Genomic DNA, 23092 nt, shown 5'->3' with positions numbered 1-23092 from the left:
AGGACAGAAATCCATCTGGCGATATTTTTAAAGACGGAATTCCGTCTTCAGTACTGAAAAGTGACACTTATTGGCTCTCTAATTAACTTACGATTACATTATCCAGAAGGTTATGCGATTACTGGTGGGAGACTCCTTATAAAATGGGGGTGTGGCTTAGGGTTGTGTGAATTCCGGTTTATTTAAACTAATTTGGTACTGCTTTAAGGAGGGAAGAAGGGAATGTTTGGTAAGCAGAGGCGGCGAGTCGGCTTATAAGTGAGGGGGGCAAAAAAAAATTTTTAGGAAGTTGAAGACTTGTTTCGGCTATCTTAAGCAGGATTCGTTGATTTAAATCAGGATGATTAAAATCACGATTTAAATCAAGTGATTTTTTTTTTAATATTGATTAAAATCAGTTGATTTTATTTTTAACAGTTAATTTTGCATTTTTAGAATGTATTGCTCTAATTTTAACTACACTTTAACACTAATAAATAAGTAATCATTTAAACAAATTCAAATTTTATACATCATCGCCTCAGAGCAACAGTAGGATATCTTAGTGTTATTCTTGGAATTAGATGTCTTAGTGTTGCTCTGAGGCGAAGATATGTTCTATCCATCAAGGTTCATCCTAATATGAGGGGTGGTCCTCGGGGTCGAGGTCGTTTTTTCCTTCTCATGTTGCATTAATATTTGCTTCATTTTATTCATATTTTAGCGTAAAGGCATTTTTGACCATATTCATCATATGATTTTTAGGAACAACTTGGAAAACGAACAAATGCTTCAATCTTAGGTTACCTTCGGGTCAAAAGATGCAACGTCGGATTTAAACTATTGAGTTACAAACTTCTTCCCATGCGAGAGGCACCCATTCGAAACTAATCATTTTTTGTCTGGTGACGTCACACCATCGGCAACAATGTATAGGGGAGGGAGGGAAAGATGATAGGAAACGGGGAAAAATACCACTCTGAGCTCTCTGCCAGATAATACAGGATGTTATTTAAGAATGGATTGAGTGCTCATAGAAGCGTTAACTGTCGTCTGCTCTTCCACAGCAGAGGTTGTGTTTCAGAACCGTTCTACCTTTCGGAAGTAACTGATCAATGTTCTCTCTCTGGAGTGACTGACAGATTGCTAACATGGGTTTAAGGAAGATGGTGAGTACGTTTATGTTGGATGTGATGTTTTGTGAAAAATGGTGGGTAAAGTTTGGTGATGAATAATAATGTGAAACATTAAGTTAAATAAACCCTCTAATCATTTTAGAACTAGAAATTCTCCCATCAAGGTATGACGGGTGAAAATTGCTTCTAATCTTCTACATTTTAACGAAGCAAGTGCCTGTTTGGTGATATTTTATAGTTTAAATTTTAACCCTAACTCCAGTAGATTAACCCTAAACTCCAGTAGATAGCGCTCATTGCCGATCATTTTTTTCGTTTCTTCACCCTCCTAAAATGACGGTTTTACCAGTAAAACGTGTTAAATGACCGGATCTAGTTCAGCCTTGTCACAATGAAGCCTTTCCCTGCATGTCAAACATTACCAAAAAATATTATCAAATTATCGTGCCGTGGCGCAAGTTTCATTGTTGAAACACGCGGGCTACTCGATCATCGACTATTATTTATGTGAGGATATGCGCCATTTTGTGAAATTAGGGCATTACTATTTACAGTCGTTAATATAGACCATTGGCCAATTAAAAATAATAGGCACTGTGAAAATCGAAATAGGGATTGTCATATTCTTCATAGTTTGGAAAAGGCGATGTAAAAGTCTTCCCGAAACACTTTCAGAAAGTAAGAAAGTAATCCCCAATATTGGACTTTCTGAAAAAAATAAAGGGAAAGAGTGCCAAAAACAAAGATTTTGTAATTGAAGTGCCAAGTTACTTCGATTTTGTAACAATTTCGTACGTATTTATAATATAAACTAGAAAGTCGCCGTCAAGGTATGACGGTTGAAAATTGCTTCTAATCTTCTACATTTTAAGGAAGCAATTGCCTGTTTGGTGATATTTTGATAGTTGAAATTTTAACCCTAACTCCGGTGGATTAACCCTAAACTCCAGTAGATAGCGTTAATTTTCAACCGCTTTTTCGTTTCTTCTGCCCCTGAAATGACACAGTCTTACCAGTAATACAGCTAAGTTACCGGATCGAGTTTAGCCTTGTCACAATAAAGCCTTATTCTGCATGTTAAACATTACCAAAACATACGTATTATCAAATTATTATGCCGTGGCGCGAGTTTCATTGTTGAAACATGCGGGTTACTCGATCATCGGCTATTATTTATGTGAGGATATGCGCCATTTTGTGAAATTAGGGCATTACAATTTACAGTCGAACTTTCATGTATCTAGCTTCCTCAATTCGAAATTCTCTATAGTTAATCTCTATGTTCATTGCATTTGAAAGCTGTTACTCTGTATCGAAAAAATCTCTTAATCGAAACATTTTTCAAGACATATTGAAAAACAAGGCAATAATTTTTAGTTTTAGATAGGCAGCTAGGCGGATTGCTTGTTTTAATGAGCAGTAAAATTTCACCACTATTGTTCAATTTTATTTTTTTGGTTGTAGATTTATCCCTCCATTTGGAGCATTTTTGATTGGTATAGCTCAGCGTCTTTTTGACTCTGGCGTCGCACGACCTTGCACATAGAGACGGCGCGGCCCTGGTCTCCATACAACCACTGAAACATAACAATTTATAATTACTATTGCAAATCACATTCTGTGAAGAATTAATTACTCCAAGTAAACGCTACTCTGTATAGATGGCGCAATCCGAATAAAGAACTGAAATTTTTGTAATTGACGTTTGGCAACATTCGAAACTGTAGAATAATTGAACTTTTGCCCTTAAACGATAACGAAGCCTTTTAAGTTTTTCTAATCCTTTAAATGAAACTGAATTATTTCCCCCTTAGTTTTGAATTAAACTGTTATTAAAAATAAACCATCCGAAGTCGCTATTTCCAGTAAATACATGCAACTATTAAGTTTCTGTTTTAAGACTGAAAACGCATCTATATTTTGCATGACTAAAAACAGACTTCAATTCTCAGAAAAAATCTCAAGCAATTGTTTTTCAACAAAATAACTGCAGTAATGTATGACATCCTTACGCGAAATAAATGTTTCATTTCAAGAGCATAAAGATCTTTGTTTTTTATATACAGAACCAACTTTACCTTAAGTGATTCGTGTGAATTCTAATTGTCAAATTTAAAGTTTTGTCCCAGTTAAATATGCATTTTAAACTTAAGTGCTTCGCTTCAATCAGAGAGCATTAGATAATTATTTTACACTAGTGAAAATACCCGGCGTTGCCTGGGTCAGTAATAATTAAGAGAAAAAATCGTTACTTGCTTTTGTTTTCTGTTTTAAGTGAAAGAATTTAAAACACATCTTTTTGACGTGATTAAAAATCGAGTTTCTTCCTTACCCATAAAACTAAAATAGCAATAAGTATAAAGAACAAAATAGTATTGATTTAGAAACGAAAGCACTATATTTAAGCATATACAAATTTCCAAAACATGAAATTAATCTTCTCATGTTTAAAAAGATTAATCTGTTGATACTTTTTTTTAACATGGAGTCTAAAACCTTCTCTGCATGGCTAATGAAGTACGAAGTGATTTAAAAAAAGTAGCTGCTCTCGTAATCCCCTTATACTTGCTTTAGCTATTTTGGGAAATTTCAATCATTGTGGGCTCTTGGTGCGATTTTACCGAATTTGCGAGAGTCGTTTTGGGGTACCTTCGATGATTCTCCCCCCCCCCCTTCTTTCCTTCCTTTGTAAAACGATATGATATTAATTTTCGTTACAGAGATATCGTCGCCAGATTCTGAGATACTTTTGGTCACCATAAAATGGCGCTAAACAGTTTCATCCGAAATGTTTTCAAAATAAGTTGTAAAATCTGGTGATTGTTTGAAATTGTGCAAAAAGGAAAATTAATGGAAGTTTTTGTGCTGTTTATGGATTTGCCTAATTTAGTTGCTGGATTATTTTACACAGTAAAAAAAGTCTTTTGAAAATTCTTTGATTGGCGATATTTTGTTCACATGGTGAAAGCTGAGAAACATTATGACGTAGTCTTCGGCTTCAAAAACAACGACGTTGAAAAAACTGCCAAATGCATCAGCTACGGAAATTTTTCTGCAAAAATTTTGGCGATCTGCTGGTTGATTGGATAATGAGTAAGCGTTCAATCAGCATAAATAATAATAAAAACCATTAATTACATTAAAGTTCCGTTTAAATGGAAAATGATCAGCTAAATCATGTATTATTTGCCAATCTTGTGCAAAAATCTTACTTCAAGATTTGACTCGAGAAAAGCCTTGAACAGTCACGAAAAGCAAAGATAGTCAACAATACAACAATTGCCGCTATCGACAGGGAGTTGAGATGATACACTAAATACTGTATTGAGTTGAGGAAAGCCTTCGAACATGGAACTAAAAAGCTCATAACTCGTTTTTTATTCTACTTAGAAATTTCGAACAGGTGCCATCTTCAGCAGAAATATCAGAGCTTTCGATGGACATATAATGTAAATATGTGCAAGTATTTTTTCATCCCAATATTAGAGAATTTATACAAAAATTGTGTTTTATTGCCCCCCTAAGGGGGGTTTTGCCCCCCATAACGCGACGAAAACTACCCTATGTGTTATTCTGATGCATAAGCTATATTATTGTAAAGTTTTATGAAAATCCGTTCAGTAGTTTTTGCGTGAAAGAGTAACAAACATCCATCCATACATCCATACATCCATACATCCATACAGACAAACTTTCGCATATATAATAGTAGTAAGATTGTATTCCACTTGAAACTGTTTGCCTCACAAAACTTAAGGTTTAGTGAAAAAAGACGTTCAGTTAGGGTAACTACGAATTCCACAAGTCAGCTGGGGTTGAGGGATGGACAAACAAGTGGTCACTTCGTACTGGAATTCAAGTCGTTTTCAAATTTCATTTGCGGCAAGTTCTCTTAAAACTTTATTAGCTATTCTTTTTGCCTGATGGTTATTCCTCACTTTAAATTTTCTTTATAGTTTCAGTCAAATTCTATAAACATTTCTTAGCCATCGAAAAACGAAATGCAAAAAGCGTTTGAAGTGATGTGTACTAGTCTTCAGTATTCAGTTCGCCGGAAATGTGTCTGAGTTTTTCGTATATTGAATGGATAGGAACATTTTTTTGTTGAACTTTTAGGAAAACTGGATGTTTAGCAAACCATTATTATTATTCTGTTGAAAATACAACCCTGATCAATACAACCATTGTTGGGATTGTTGTTTTTAAAAAAAGTTTCTAATACTCAATCAATGTTTCTTACCAATTCATATTTCAATTATTAACTTTCAAAAATGTGATTTACATCTAAATTGTAAATGCAGTTTTCTACAAGAAATATTGGCTTCAATTTTAATGTTCTAGGAAAAATTATGATCAAACTAAAACCGATTCTATGTACTGAAATTTCTTTAGGTCGATTTTTTCCCGGTAATTCTATATTTCAACATATGAAGGTTCGACTGTAATTTTATTTCATTTTCACCCTCTGTTTTATTAAAATTTGGATCAATTTCAAGATCTCCTCCGAGGAGATCGCAAGAAAAGGGGAAACCCCTTTTACACCCTAAGTTTTTCATTGGGCAATAATTTTCTATGAATAGAATTTCACCTATACGTCCGTTACTAACCCCAAACAATATATAAATATTATTTCTGGATTGTTTTCAAAAATTTATTCCATCATATAGAAATAGAGTGTCGCGATAAATCGAATGAAATACAGTCGACTCTCGATAGCTTGAAGCCTTATAACTCGAATATTCCATTATCTCGAAGTTTTCATTCGGTCCCAAAATAGTTTAGCGTTTTCAATACAGTGAAAACTGTGTATAACAATACTGTCTATAACAATAAACCTGTCCATAACAATATTTTCCTTGCCCCCAGCAAAATGTCAGCATAAATAATCAAACTGTTTAAAACAATAACCTGTCTGTAACAATATTTTTTAAGGTCCTAACAGTTTTGTGGTAGACAGGTTTTACTGTACAATGTTTTCTCTACATCTCGAATGAGATTCTTTTTAGTCGAAGTTTTTCGTTTCTATTTTATGCATAAAAATGCAGTCAAAATGTTTTCAATTTAGCAAATTGCTTTTCTTATCAGCTTGTGTGAGGGGGATAGTGCTTCTTTATCCACACAGTGTTGCAAGAATGAGCAGCAGCTGATTGGGCTACTTTTCGCCGAGGCTGACGATCTGAAATTTTATTGCTGGCTAATAAAAGTTTTGGATTAAATTGCTATTAATAATTAACAAATAAATTTTAATTAAAAGTGCTCCCAAATTAGCCTGCTGACGACAGGCTACCTCCTAAAATTTTTTAATGTTCAAGTCTAGTTAATTTAATGTAATTTTATTAGCAGTAATAGGAAAATTGGCTCAAAGAAATTGCAGGAAATTTTAAAATTCTTTTGGGAAAATTAGGAAAATTTAGAAAAATAAATCGTCTTTGAGAAATGAACTATTAATTTTTTCTATAGTCGATATTTTAAAGAAACATTATGATCATTAATCGGCCCTGCTCCGATTATCAACAGTCAATTAATCGGTAATCGGCAATGAGCCAATTTGCTTATCGGCAAATCCCTAGCTCAACTGTACTGAAGTGGAAGAAATCTTTTTCCTTGTTAGTAATAACAATTTTGTTGTGCATCGGTTATTTCTTGTCACCGGTATTGGTTTGTTCCCCTGCCTCGCTATTTAACTATATATAGGGGTTGCAGTACCGGACCAAAAATGCAATACAGGTATACAGTATTTTTTAAAACATGATACTGGAATACCGGTATTAATACCAGTATCTGAAATTTCTAAAAAACTGATCGAAAACATTATTTTGTTGTTATACTTCATAATTTTGTGCAAAAATTGCATTATTTATGAAAACGTATTTTGAACAAATATAAAATGAAGGAACAAATGTCATAATAAAAATATTATTAATAGTAAAAAACATAGTGCATCTATTAAATTGTCTCTAACCCTGGAACTTGTTCTTCTTGCGTGTTATTTTGGATAAATCCTTTTGCGTGTGTGTGTGTGTGTATTTCTTATGTATTATAAGAAGTATGTTTTTTTTTTTTTAATTAAAACCTAGTTTTCATTTTTCTCCGAGAGACGATATTTTTCCAATAATAACATCATCTTCAACTATTTGCTCTTGACGAGGAAAGGTTTGAGTTTGCTTTTTGTTAGCCCTTTGGTCAAAGCCAGATTAAGGCATGAGCACATGGGATACAGGGCCAGGGCAGCAAAATTTGGGGGGCACCAAATATTGCTTTTAATTTTAAAAAATGAAGTTACTTCATATTGCACAGTAGCAAGATGCAAATATTAAATCTCAAAAAAAAAAAAAAACTTTTACAAAAATATTTTAATCCCTCACTATATAGGACTAAAGTGGGGTCGGGAGGGGGGGGGGCGCACCAAATAAAGTGAATTTTCAGTGATCTCAAAAATCATACAGGGCTGGAAAGAAAAATTGCATCACCCTCGCATTTTCACAACAATGGGATTATGTGAGAAGTTTTGGTCAACCGATTAACGATGAATGTATGTGAAATTCTGCAAAACTTATGAAATAAGCATTTAACAGCAGGAATCTGATAATTAATTACGTAGATCGGGGTTGTTTCCGGGCCAAGGCAAACTGCTGACCTCATGCTCATTTTTCCATTTCTGAACCTGCGTGTGAGTTTGGAGAAAAAAAATTACTTAACTCTATGTCAATTCAAGTCTAATGGCATAATAATTTAATAATATGTTTTGGTAATGTTAAAAATGCAGGGAAAGGCTTAATTGTGACAAGGCAGAACTGAATTTGGTAAGTTAACAGTTTTACTGGTATAAGACTGTCATTTCAAGGGAATAAAGAAACAAAAAAAAGGGTCAACAATGAACGCTCTCTACTGGAGTTAAGGGTTCATCCCCTGGAGCTAGGGTAAAAATTTCAACTATCAAAATATCACCAAACAGGCAATGACTTCGTTCAAATGTTGAAGCAATTTTCATCCGTCATACCTTGCCGGGCGATTTTATAGTAAAATAATAACGTAAAATTAAATTAAATTAAATTTTTAAAGAGATAATACTTAGCAATTGTACAGTGCCTTGAAAATTTGCATAGAGGAAAGGCATAATCAGCTATAAAATGTTTTCAGACATTTACATAATTGTAATCTTTATACATAAAGGGCTAATCTCTGTCCGGATGTCCGGGGTAAACTTCAAAACTACTGGAGGGATTTTAACCATTTTTTCACCATAGATAGCTACATAATCGGGAAACAACTTAGGCTATAATTTATTGCTAGAAAACTTATTTTAAGAACGTCGTGATCGAAAACGGTAAATGTCATGTAATTTCCACATCAAATGATTAAAGATTAAACCCATTGTTTCGAAAATTCGTTGCCTAACAGCAGCAATATTAAAAGTAATCATAATGTAAATTTTGAATCAAGGCTCTCTGGAGCAAGCATGACATTGCTTTCTTAGGAATTGCATCCTCATCTTTATACATAAAGGGCTACTTCTGTCCGGATGTCCGGGGTAAACTTCAAAACTACTGGAGGGATTTTAAATCATTTTTTCACCATAGATAGCTACATAATCGGGGAACAACTTAGGCTGTAATTTATTCCTTAAAAACTTAGTTGTAAAAAGTTATGGTGGAAAACAGTAAATTTCATATCATTTCCCCATTAAATAATTAAATTCGCAACTCCAATAAATTATAGGGGGCGCAGCAGCCACTATCTAATGGCGGATGAAAAAAGGTGAAACAAACAAATGCCATAACTTATACCTTGCTTTGACGTTTAGTGAATGACAGTACTTTTTCATCGTATTTGTGCGAAGCTTTCTTTTTTATTCTTCTGAAATTACATTACACCACAATCTGCTTGAAGCCGGAAATTTACCCCAAAGAAAACTCGTGGAATGGAATGTTTTACCTTTTTCTTTAGTATTGGTAATCACCGCAAGGTAGCGTATTCGAACTTTGAAGTTGCGAATATAAAACCCTTTGTTACAAAAATTCGTTGCCTAACAACAGCAATAATAAAAGTAATCATAATGAAATTTTTGAATGAAGGATTCTCCGGAGCAGACATGAGTTTAAAGTCGTTTAAACATTTGGAAACTCTACTTTTTGCATCCTTAAAGAAACATAGTAGAGAGTTTTTGTTTTGTTTTGAGTGTGTACCATTTAATTAAATAAAGCGTACGGTTTTTTTCAGTGATCTTTGTTTTTGTTAGTTTATATTTTGGAAATTCTTCAAATTTTTATATTCTTAAATTCGTGCTTTCGTTTCTAAATGAATATTCGTTCGTTCTTTATACTTATTGCTATTTTACTTTAATGGGTAAGGAAGAAGCTCGGATTTTTAATCACGTCAAAGTGATATGTTTTGAGTTCTTCCAGTTAAAACAGAAAACGAAAGGAAGAAGCGATTGTTTCTTACATTTATTTCTGACCCAGGCAACGCCGGGTATTTTTGCTAGTGAATTGATAAAAGAAAACGAAAACCAATAAAAGAAACTAGCCAAATATCAAATTTAGTTGACCTAATCGTAAATTTTAAACCAAAAAAGCAAACACAAACTTGTCCTGATCAAGAGGAAATAATTTGAGATTATGTTAATATTAGAAAAGAATTATCTCTCGAAGAGAAATTTCAACTAGTTGTAAATTTAAAAGTAAAAAAAATATTACACACAATACGAAAGAAACACACACACACACACACAAAATGATTTTTCCATAACTAACATGCAAAGAGACCGAATTATTTGAAGATGAGGGATTTCGAGGCAAAAAGGAGAGGTGTATTGCGCATTATTAACTGTATCACCGACTTGCATGAATTCAGAAAGAGTATATTCAACTGCAGGTAATTTATGCACGAAAATGAGTTCCAAGCTTAGAGACAATTCGAAAGATTCATTATGTTACTTACTATCGTTGATTTTTTATTATAACATTTATTCCTTACTTTACAACACGTCGTTATCGTTGATTTTTTATTATAACATTTATTACATACTTTACATTTGTTCACAAAAATTTTCATAAACAATGCACTCTTTGCACAAAATTATGAGATATGGCAGTGAAGCAATATGTTTTTGATTTTTTTTTTTTTTTTGAAAATTTTCGAATACTGTTATTAATACTTATATCGTGGAATCATGTTGTAAAAAATACTGTCTACCCTTACTGCCTTTTCGATCTGGTATTGCAATCACTAATTATAACCGAACTCTTCTGTTAAGATATATTTAACCTGTCTAAGCACGCTCTTTAAGTTTTTTAAGCGCATTTTTATACTGCTCCAGTCGTTTAACTTTATTTTTTTAAATTTTTAAAAAGTTCTTTCAAAGGTAAAACGCAGTTTATTATTATTTTCATACATTTGGATTTGATGTTTTCAGACAGCAAACGTACTTTTAAAATTTACTTTCTTTAAAAAAATAAACAAGTAAATAAAAAACTGAAGAGCGGCACTAGTATCTCTTTATAGTATTACAGTTAATAAAAGTAAGGTTTCTAAGAAATTCTGGAAGGAAGTCTGTGGTGGGCCTACGTCCAGGAGACCCCACAGCATCTACAGCCTTGATATTTTGTAGAAAATTACTTCGAGTCCCGGTGGTTTGCACTTTTTGTTTTTGTTTTTTAAAATTCAAATTATTTTTTTTGTAATTTATTTTTTAAGATCAAATTTCGCGTAAATTGCCTATTATTGTCTATTAAACGGGTGAAAATTACATGCATATATTAATATTATAAATCGTTGTAAAGGGTAGAATTTTCCCCGTTCTACGCAATTTTTGTTAATGCTCTAACTTAAATACGGCGGAAGTTATTTGCGTTTTTAGCTCGAACTTTTTTAGACTTAGCTAAAATTTAGGCACTACTTTCTTCATTAAATTTAACAGTAAAAATCGAAGGAATTGTCCCACAGTTTTTTTTTTTTTTTTTGACACCACTGGAAAGAGCAGCTTTTTTTACTCCAGATCTAACTCGACCTAGGGTAAAAAAACTAAGCTTCTATCTCCAAAGAAAAAAAGTTACAAGCCGTTAAAAATCAAGTTTGAATAATCTCATCTCCATTAAAATTATTGATATTTTATTTGGCGTTGCGTAGTTACGTCTTTTCGATTCGCTTGTTTCTTCTTTCTTGTTCACTAAAGGTTTCGATTTTAACGGAAATTCCTAGGCTCAACTCAATTCAAGCCCCGAGTTAAAGAGCAAAATATATTACTAGAGACCACGAATATGAAAGCGACTTTTCAAACGTACAAAACTGCAGTTTTGCAATGCTCAAGAGCCCATTTGCCCTTACGACTCTGCAAGTTGGTACAAATTATTTTGAAACCCGGGGAAAGGGTGCTTTTTATTCCAAATAGAGCTCATGAGTTTTTAATCGGTTTCTTTCAAATTGACGATTTAAATCTTTGCGAATCAAATAGGATTGCGAAGCAATCTTCGGGGGTTGGTGAGCGTTAGCGAGCAGGGGGCAGAGTCCCCTAGTTATGTTCCAAAAAGTAACTATCTACGCACGGCAAAAAATTTTCTCTTTGTCATAAAAATTGAAGTAAAAACAACACTTCGATACCACGAGAAACCAGCAAGAGCGGAAACCAGCGGAAGAACCAGCGGATCCGGAGAGTAACTGACCGATTCCAACTACATCTCTTGAAATTTTAAAGCTGCTCTTTTACTTTTGAATCAGTGGGATTTCGCGACTTTGACTGTGCAACTGGACTCTGGTGTACTCGGAAGAAAAACGATCGACTCTGTCTCTAACTCTTGGAGTTTAAAGCGTCCGAATTCCGAATCCTTTGCCCTAAACCAGTCTGGTCCCGACTCCGACGTAATGCGAGAAACGCTTTTATGTGATGTTTTAATTCATATGAACCATAGGAAGCGTTGCAGTCGCTGGTCAATCGCTGCTTAAAAGGGAAAACCAAAACCAGGGGGATGGTCACGCTAGGTCACTTTGACATTCCAAACACTAGAGTTCTACTCGGCAAAAATTGGAGTTTCATTCGGCAAATTGAGAGTTTTCACCTTCTCAAAACCTAACTCACCCACTTACATAGATATGCATGACTAATGAGACATCTGCCTTGTCCGCGCAAAATTGAAATGTTTTACCTTTTTGGCTAATTTTAAATCACCACAAAGTGTCGTAGTTAAACTCTAGAAACACAGGCTTTAAATATGCCCTAGAAAAATGAAGATATGCTCATTAGGTTGGTTCAAAATTACATGTAAAAAAAGTTTCTCTTAGATAACGGGACACCCATCAATATTTTTAGACTTGTGAATAGTAATATACTGGAAGAATTTTAGCTTCCTGTTTCAACTGAAAGAGTGTGCTCCACCTCCTCCCCCAAACTTCGTAAGTATGGGGAGGGGTTTTAAAAAAATGCATTGAACTGAAAAAACAATACTACATACTATAATATACACGAGTAATATGCACAATACATTGCAATAAAATAATTATTTACAAAAAACAGCTGGGGAAATTAAATGTTTCTATATTTGTTGCATTTTCTGTGCTACGGGTAACGTTAAATTAAGGGGCCATTGAGCACCCTCTTAAAATTTGAGTAAGAAGCTAAAACTTTTACAGCATAATACTTATTGGTAAGTCTAAAAAAAAAATAGGAGGTGCCTACCCTAGCTGAAAAGAAGTTTTTTGAACCATCCTGATGCTTATTTGAAGATATTATTAAAATCAAAAGCTTAGCGCAAATAATTTGTATGCAGTGTAACTCGAGGTCTGTGGTTTTGGCTTTATATGCAATTACGTTGTAAATTTTATCTCCTCCTTTGAATCACTCAAAAACCATTCAAGCATCAGAGAGGAAAAATAAAATCTTAAGTCGGCATCTCCATCATTCAGTGAAAGGAAATAAAAACATTTCCGCTAAATCGAATCTTATCTCGAAATATTTAAAGCCCGCATAAATTATTTCCAATCAAGTGCGGGCCAAGCCGAAGAAACTACTATTGACAAGTTATCTCTCAACCCTTCTGCGTGTTCGTTCCGGCGGGATGTCGTCTGGGCCAGACTTTTCCAACCGATCCATTATGTCATTCAACTCCCCGGCATCCGCTTTGACGGATTGCAGATGTGTGTGGCGGAGTCACGCGGAATTGTCATCCATCATTGGGGCCCTTCTAGATGAGGGCTCGGAATTAAATTTTGGCAGAATGGGTTGAGCAATTTGTTGTGTGTAAGAAAAAAGTTTAAAAATGGATAAAATTGGAAAAAAAAAAAAAAAAAAGAAAAGAAAAAAAAAACGAGCTGATGTGTGCATTACATGACTTCCTTTTACTCCAACTTAACGTTCCCATTTCCCCATTAGTGGCAATTTTAATGTGATTCAATAGTTTACTTTGTAAATATCACCAACAGTGGCCAATTTGAAACCAAAAAAAGAAAAATAATCGCCAAATTTGTCGCCAAGTTGGAGACAAAACTTGGTGACCAAAAGCTCGGCGATATATTGCCAAGTGCTTGCATAAATTATAACACCACTTGAGTTTGCATTGAAATTAACTATGATTTCCCCCAAAAAGGGGCAAAAACCCCTTTAGAAACACCCGAATGCAACCAAAAGAGGAGGTGCACAACTAGACCCCACTAGGAGTCTACGTACCAAATTTCAACTTTCTAGGACATACTGTTCTTGAGTTATGCGACATACATACGCACATACGGACGAACGCACATACATACATACATACAGAAGTCACGAGAAAACTCGTTGTAATTAACTCGGGAATTGTGAAAATGGATATTTCGCGTGTCTATACATTCTTAGGCACTTATCCACGTGTGGTAGAGTCGAAAAAAACACTCAACATTTATTCGGGGGTGAGCAAAATGGAAGTTAAGGCCGATTTTTGAGTGAAAATTTTTTCGCGAATACAATACTTCCTTTTTTGTAAAAGGAAGTAAAAATTCTCAAATACTGAACTAAACATTAGTGTCCAGTTCTTGATAAAAGTTGGTTACCCCCCGCCCTCTCCCAGACACGTGAAAACATGCTTATTTTCAACGTAGTTGTTGTGTATTACCAACCAATCAAACTTTCATATCAATATGTTGTGCATTAATCCTACTAAATTCGAACATAAAAATTGAAGAAAGAAAATAGACGAATCTTGCTTACGTCAACAAATAATTTATTTTACTTACATTTTATTAAATAATTACAAGTAATATAAATATGTACATAATACATACACTATATCACCAAAAGTATTGGGATAATTTCAAAAATACATTTTCTCGAGGAAAAAGAGACTAATTGCTTTGTAACTTTTGTCACATAGAAGGGATGATTAAGGTGACCATACGTTCCGTTTTGAACGGGACAGTCCCACTCTCTGGCAGTCTGTCCCGTTGTCCCCGTATATTGTGGTGAAACGCAGAATGTCCCGTTTTCTGAAAGTTAGCAACCTACTGAAAGAAATTGAGCAAAAAAGGAGCTAGAAACTTGAGCAGAGATGATAAAATATAGAGCGCGGTGATCAGGTTAGTCACATAAGTGAAAAAATAACAGTAACCAATTGAGCAAAGTAAGCATAACCACGCGATTAGTAGATTAGTGTGTTGTAAATGGTTACCATGTTTGGCAAAAATTAAGCAATTTGGGGTTTTTTTTTTTATAAGTCACGCTATAAAAAAAATAATTAAAAAAATATCAAAGTAGCAATTATTATATCACCTTAAAAATATAGTCGGTGAAAATACGGGGAATGTGTTAGAAGTATTCAAGAGTGGTTATACAATTGAAACTTTTGAACTTATCGAAAGGTGGTGCAGTTCTTATACACGTGTCAGCAATTTTTGACTAAATAAAAATATTGTTTTGGTTATTTTCAAAACTTTTTCATTTGAAAACTCTGATTTGAGGGACGGAAATAGAATATATCCCCCATGCATTAAGGGGATCCGCAACAAATTGAGGAAAACAAAAATTTTTTTGATCATCATTCATCGTAAATAGCTCCGAATAAGCTGTAAATTTCAGAAATTAGTTACCTTACTATGCACAATTATTTTACGTATTATCGAGAAAGTATTACTGGTATTCATGAAGATATAAGCATTTCTTTCAGAACTACGATTTTTTTTTTTTTTTTGGAAGGTTTTTGGCTCATAACACGCAGAGTTTTCCGTCAAGACTTACCAAACTTTCAGAAAACTTGACAGCATACAAGAGACGTATAACACTAAAGTTTGAAGATGAAATGTTGAAAATTTGATGAAATATGAACGTTTAGAGAAATTAATTTCTCTCTGTGTATGCGCATAAAATAGCAATTTATAACTTTCATGATTTAAAACCCACCTAGTGGCCTAACACGTAATAAAATACCAGTTCAATATCTGAAAAACTTCAAAAACTTATCAGCGATCTAATGAGTCGAAATCGAATAACTCTTGGAAAAATGACGAATCGTGAGGGATCGTTCGCAAAAAATCCATTTTTATCATCAATCGTCTTGAACGGTTACAAGCAAATGTTGCAAACTCGGGATCGACCCCTAACAATTCGTCGCCTATCAAAATTTTGCTCATTGGATCGCTGATAACTTTCTGAATTTTTAAGATATTGAACTGGAACTTTATTACAAGTTGGGGAATCTAGTTAGGTTTTATATTATGAAAGTTTGCTATCTTTCGCGTATGCGCAGAGAAAAATTAATTGCTTTAAACTTTTATATTTCATCAAATTTTCAACAATTTCATTTCAAATTTTTGTATTATACTTCTCTTGTATGCTGTCAATATTTCTGAAAGTTCGGTAAGTTTTGTTGGAAAACTTCGCGTGTTATGGGACAAAAACCTTCAAATAAAATTCGTAGTTTTGAAGCAATTGTTTATATCTTCATGAATATCAGCGATACTTTTTCAAAAGTATGTAAAATAATTGCACATAGTAGTATAACTAATTTCTGAAACTTGCAGTTTATTCCTAGCTATTTATGAAGAGGATTGATCAAAAGTCTTTTTTATTTTCTTCAATTTGTTGCTGATCCCCTAAGTGCATAGGCGAATTATTTTTTATTGAAAAATGACAGCGGGAGTATACTTTTTATGTGAGACAAACTGCAGAACAATTGATCTCTTATTTCTCGAGAAATCCATAAAAATTTGATTTTTTGAAAGTGTCCGAATATTCAAATTGCGAAAGATAATTTAAATTTAATTAATGAATTAATATTTGAAAAAATTGTATTAACATCATGTCTCATCCACTACATATTAAAAAAAATGTATTTGAACTTGAGAGGATGAATAAAAATTACTTTATAAACGATTGGAAATTTCAACGAGGTATAAAAACGGGTGAGTGAACTAAAAATGGAATTTAAAAGGAAGAAAGAAATGTGCGCAATATTTGTTTCTCCTATAATGGGGTTGTTTCCTGCAGTCAAAAGTAGTACTTCTAGTCACTGAAATTGATAGAATAAGCAAAAAAAAAACATGGACCCAGAAAATTCTTTCATTTTCCCAAGAGTTATTTTTTAATTATTTTTTTAAAACGTCCGATTTTGCAAACAAGGCGTGATCTTGATGAGGTCACAAATGATGCTCTTTGGCGCATCTTTGTACTGCGTTTCTACGTTATGATAATCAAGAAGCGAATTAAAATTGCGCTCTACGCTTAATATCAACCATATCGTTGCCAATACACGTGAGTAAAGATGCGAATTAAATATTTTGCTCTGTGAATGGCAACATAGAATGGTATTTCATCATTTGAGATGTCATCGGCAAGAAATGTAAACAATGAAAGCGCACCGATATTTCATGATACCCGATAAAAACTTATTATTGAACAATCATCAATATAAATCCAGTTTTAGCAATTAAATTTTGGCATCCCTTCATCTTTCTACTAGGAACTTCAAAATGGAGAGCATGCAATTTTCGAGCCATTTTCTGATAGCTCTTCCCCAAACTTTTTACGAGGATTAATTCTCATTGTCATGGACTTGTAATCTCGCAACTGCGCTTTTCTCATCAATATCTAATTTAAGAGCAAAGGTGTGGGAAACAACAAATGGCTTACCTCCGTGACGCATTACCCGGGAAATCATATTTGGCATTTGATTGGCGACTTGAGACTGATTAATTCTCGGTTGGCTCAAAACATAGAAGACTTTCCGTGACCACGCTGCCCTCGTCTTGTCTGTAAAATGCCAAGCAGACTTGTCTGACAAAAAGATAGCTAATTTATAGACTGTCAAAGATTTCATGTGAAAGGGGAAAAAATACTGTTTTGAAGCAATGTGCACTAAAGACATGATCATATTTTTTGACACTTAATATTTTTTAAATACAGGGCGATTGTAATTAAAGGTTTGGATTTAGTTAGAGCTCATTCAGCTCAATTTAATGTCATTAAAACTTGGAGTACACTCAAGGGCGGATGCAGAAATTATTAAAATAGGGAGCGGTTGACTTTTCACCTTATCTCTACTACGTATCTAGTTTACACATGCTTGGGGGGGGGGGGGCTTTCACAATTTTATTCCTAACACAAATAAAATATAGAGATCTATCCAAGGAGGTCTCCGATTCTATTCCTTTCATTTTCCGTTGAAAGAGGTATTCTGAACTTGCTTTGGAACTTCAGTTTTGAAAAATTATTGAAGGTGAATCACTAAACCGATTTCTTTCCTTATTACTACCAGAGATGCCTAATGTCGGGTCAGCTTAAATTTTTCAAAATACCCAGGAGATGGCTCCAAACTTTTCCTCCATACCTCGTCTGAAATTGCCTTTTTGAAACTTCCATTCCGAAAAGTTTCTGGCAGGGAGATTCGAACCTTATTATTTTCCTTAGTATCGTCAAAGATAGTCTGCACTTGCGTTTTAGAACTTCAATTTAGAAAAAATGCCGATGCAGGTCCCTCAACGAAGGGGTGAGCGCCCCTTCATTGTATCCATCCTTGTGTGCACTAGGATGCCTCGTTTTGCACGTTTTTTTTTCCGGAGCGAAATACAATACCTGCCAAAAGTGTACAATTCCTATAGACATTACAGACATGATTTTTTTTAAAAATCAAATAATATCTTTTGTGAGAAGTGTGGCGACAAATTTCCAAAGTTTTGAGAAAAAAACAAATTATAATGGTTTTTTTTTTTTTTTTTTTTTTTTTTTGGCGTTCGAGTTATCAACTGTGATGAAATTTGTTATTCAAACCTCAAAAGGTCACTTAAATCTTCTTGGAGAGAGCAAAAATGCCTACCCTGGTGCTTGAAATGGGTCGTAAGTTCAGTACAATAAACAGATTTTTTTAGGTTATCGATATAACGTTTTTTAATCGTTTCATGTTTGGATTTTAGCGTAATCAGTATTGTGAGTCCATACTTCTCAAAGAAGATCTTCTTTGATTTGAAAAAGAATTTATATCTGTAATGTCCATGAGTATTGGTCACTTTCGTCAGGTAATACATTTCGCTCCGGAGAAAAGTATTGTAAAACGAAGCACACAAGCATGCCTCGTTTTGCGCTTCTTTGGCGAATCGAAGCGTAATTAACGTCAGAAAGTGAACAATCCCTATGTACATTACCTATGCGATCTCTCTTTTTTACTTCCTTTTACAAAAAAAGAAGTATTGTATTCGCGAAAAAATTTTCACTCAAAAATCGACCTTAATTTCCATTTTACTCACCCCCGAATGAATATTGAGTTTTTTTTGGACTCGACCACACGTGGATAAGTGCTTAAGAACGTATAGACACGCGAAACATCCATAATGACGATTCCCGAGTTAATTACAACGAATTTTCTCAAGACGTCTGTATGTACGTATGTGCGTATGTATGTCGCATAACTCAAGAACGGTAAGTCCTAGAAAGTTGAAATTCGGTACGTAGACTCCTAGTGGGATCTAGTTGTGCATGTCCCCTTTTGGTTGCATTCGGGTGTTTCTAAAGGGGTCTTTTGCCCCCTTTGAGGGAAATCATTGTTCATTTCGATGTCACTCAAGTGGTGTAATTATTTGGCGGGTACTTGGCGATAAATCGCCAGTCTTTTGGTCGCCAAGTTTTGTCGCAACCTTGGCGATAAATTTGGCAATTTTCTTTTTTTTTTTATCTGTTTCAATTTGTCCACTGTTGGTGATATTTAGAGAGTAAACTATTGAATCACATTAAAATTGCCTGTAATGGGGAAATGACATTAAATTGGAGTAAAGGGAAGTCAAGTGATGCACACATCAGCTCGTTTTGTTTTTCAAATCAAATAATATCTTCTGCGAAAAGTATGGCGACAAAATTTCAAAATTTTAACAGAAAGCAATCAAATGTTCTTTAATTTTGGTAATAGTAAAAAGGTAATATTTTTGCTTTGGAGGAGTCAATCGTGATGACACGTGATGTTCTAACCTCAAAAAAAAATCAGTTACGTATTCCTGGAGAGGGAAAAAAATGACTCCTTTTTGGTGCTTGAAATGGGGCGTAAATTCAGCACAGTAAGTAGATTTTTTAGATTTTCGATATAAGAATTTTCTTTCGTTTCATGTTTTGATTGTAAGTGTAATCAGGGTCAAAAAGGTCAGTTAAGCCATGCATCATTGACTAAACTGACCTTTGACCCTGATCATTCAAGTGAATATAATCACTGCTTCACTTGAAAATTAAATTCGTGCTCTACGACATTGTACAATAAGCAGTTATTCTTATTTTAAAACTAGTGGTACCCGCACGGCTTTGCCCGTAGTTGAAAATTAAAAGATAATTAGGTTCGTCTGTATATTTACAAAAAATGGATGACGAATTTCTCGCCAATTGGCTATGTTTATTCGCTCTTCCATTCCACGTCATAATAATTTCGTAATTTACTCGTCCATCTTATAATTTTGCTCCGGAAAATTTCTTAAAATTGAAATAGAAAAAGAACAAAATCGAATTTCCGAAAAATCGCTTCGAGGTGCACACCCCCACGCTACAAACTTACTTTGTGCTAAATTTCATGATAATCGGCTGAACGATCTAGGCGCTATGCGCGTCACAGAGATCCAGACATCCTACAGACATCCTCCAGACAGAGAGATTTTGAGCTTTATTAATAGGAAAGATGAATTAATAAAATTTTAATTATATTAAAAATTCAAGTAAATTGTTTATTGTTTGTTATACTATATTGGGTAAAACTGAACATCATTTTTAAATCTTGCTTTCAATCCCTATTTGTAATACAGTAGTACCTCATTTAAGGACTACCTCTAATTAAGGGACATTTTAAGGTCCCAGTCCCTTTGAATAGGGAACTCCATAATATAAATATATGGAGTTCCCTATTAATATATATATATATATATATATATATATATATATATATATATATATATATATATATATATATATATTATTTATATCTCATTAAGGGACACTCTAAGGGACAGTTACAGAGAAAAATGCCAAAAATTGATGCATAAATGCATTAGAAATAATGAATTTATTGGAATTCAATTGTTCACTTTTTGGTCCAACAGTTAACTGGTAAAGGTTTGTCTTGACATTAACATGCAAAAAAAAAAAAAAAAAATGTGTTCTCAAATTCTTGCTGAGACCTACATTCATGCCTTTCCCTCTTATTAATTTCTTCATAACTGCTCAGCCCCAACTTATAGTGAGCTGCTCGTGACACGCGTTGCATTACATTGTACATTACATGAACCAAACAAATTCATGTAACTCTTTAATTCAAAATTGTAATTAATGTAAATCAGTGACCAGAGTTTAATACTACAAAAGTTTTAATAAAATTTTACATTACATTCACAATTTCTCTTTTATCAATTTCATCATGCTCAGCCTTGACAGGAAGTGTGCCGCCCATGACAAGTTTTGTACAGAAAAATTGAAATGCAATCACACTGTTTTTTGCATTGTAAATTATACGACCTCAAACAAATCTACGTAACATTAATTCAAAACTAGTCGATGAAAATCAGTTACAAAGTTTTTGATAAAATTTTAATATTCAACATTTTTCCTCCAGTTTGAATAATTCTGAATTTTATTCAGTATATATGGAACATTTTCAATTCTTACCCTTAATGTTAATAGTTAACGTATACAGTCGACTCCCGCTACAGCGCGATCCGACTTACGCGAAATGGATATAACGCGATTTTTTCACCAGTAAAGAATTTTAGACCTAACGCGAATTCCTGGCGTAACACGAAAATTTTTGGAAAGGAATCGTGGTGTGTAAGTATCGGCTTTGTTATTGGCTACTAAATTTTTCTTTTCGTGAATGGACCTTCATCCCCTTAGCATCACTGAGAGCGGAATTTCCCACACCGTTGCTTATGCAAATAACTACTCCTAATTTTCCATTTATTTTTTTCATTCTAAATGTGAAAGTTTATAAAATATAATGACATCTAAGAGAGCTGTTTCATCTAAAGTTTGTGAAGATAAAAAGAAAAAGAGAAATTTTCTGACAATTGAAAAAAAGCTAAGGATTATATGCTTGATTATGCTATAAAATGCGTCGAAGACAGCATGACAATTAAGTATGAGTGAATCTTCCATTTGTACAATTAAAAGTCAAAAACAGGAAATCCGTAAAAGTTTACCGAGTAGTATCTAAGCAAAATGCAAAAATTATGAAAATGGAAGCTGCTCTCGTATTGTGAATTTAAGAAATCATTAAGAAAGGTTTTGTCATAGATGGAAACGTTATAAAAGAACTAGTGAAGCAACTGTATTGTGTATTTAACAATATATAAGAATAACGGTTTGATCACACAGCATTCATCTTAATTTTCTTAAGTTACAATTATCATTACTGGATCTACTGTACATTACAACTATAGTGCATTTGTTTTTCTTACTGCATACTATACGTACCGTAGTGGCTTATTTTATGTCTTTCTTTCCCATTAATCATTGATTTTGTGCATCGAGGCAGTATTTTATGTGGAATAAAACGTTATTTTTTTAAAAAAATACAAATAAAAACTCAGTTTTTAATGTAAGAAACAGTAATGTATAGTTAAGAAATGGTTTTTAACAGTTTGAGGTGGTGTTTACAAGTGTCTAAAATAATTGGATATGTTTATAAGTTTTTGCACATACCCTTTTAAACAACGCGAAATTTCGATTTACGCGAGTGGTCTTGGAGCGCATCCCTCGCACAAGTCGGGACTCGATTGTATTATGAAACTATACTGAGTTAAATACACAGCATGCTTCAACTCATCTACCTCCGAAGAAGGGACACCTCTATTTAAGGGACAAGATGTCCTGTCCCCTTAGTGTCCCTTATTGAGGGGTTCTATAATTGCTCTATAAGTTTCATAGGCCTGTTTTCGCATCATTTAAGTGAATTTGAAATATTTCTTCACGCTAAAACTAGATAATTGTTCAGTGACATTGAAACATGAATTCTATTGGTATAAGAAGGATTTATGATCAGGTAAATTTTTCACTCTCTCTTATGAAACAAATCTGAACGCTACATTCTTCGAATCAAGAGTGCCCATCCCCCTAAAAGCGACAGCACACCCCCTAAATACCAATAGACGCCCCCAAGAGCGAGATCCCCCCCCCCCCCAAAGACTAAAATACATTTCAAAACAATCCCCCTAAACATTTCAATGGCACAGTCTGCACCGTGAACCCCTCCGCCCTCCAGGTAAGTACCCCTGCTTTGAATTGTAGTTTCAATATTCATTCATATCTACTCAACAAAATATTCTAAAAACTACAGAAAACTAGCTTTTTTCATCATGAAAGTGAATTTTCAATATTGCTTCGCATGACAATGAAATAAGGTGCAGCGATAATTGATAATTTATGCAACTAAAGCGAGAAAACTTAGAAATTCTTGACTGCACGTCAGGTGAAAATGCCCGTTACGTGATCCACTTTGTTCTAATATAACTCTTCTATAATAACTCTTTGAAGCCTGTTTTTGCATCTTTCAAGAGAGTTTAAG

General features: G+C 33.9%; 1 protein-coding gene across 1 annotated transcript in view; it reads left to right on the top strand.

The window, feature by feature from the left end:
* Positions 1-1012: 1012 nt before the first annotated feature.
* Positions 1013-23092, top strand: part of LOC129222215 (histidine-rich glycoprotein-like) — a 39402-nt gene continuing 17322 nt past the window's right edge. Inside the window, exon 1 of the mRNA XM_054856693.1 lies at positions 1013-1148. Within this exon, the coding sequence (XP_054712668.1) occupies positions 1131-1148 (18 nt within the window). The 5' untranslated portion in view covers positions 1013-1130. The remainder of the gene's footprint in view (positions 1149-23092) is intronic.

This window comes from Uloborus diversus, chromosome 5, assembly GCF_026930045.1.
Source record: "Uloborus diversus isolate 005 chromosome 5, Udiv.v.3.1, whole genome shotgun sequence".
NCBI classification, from domain to species: Eukaryota; Metazoa; Arthropoda; class Arachnida; order Araneae; family Uloboridae; genus Uloborus; species Uloborus diversus.
Note: the sequence above shows the minus strand (reverse complement) of the source record. Positions and strands in the feature narration are given on the sequence as shown.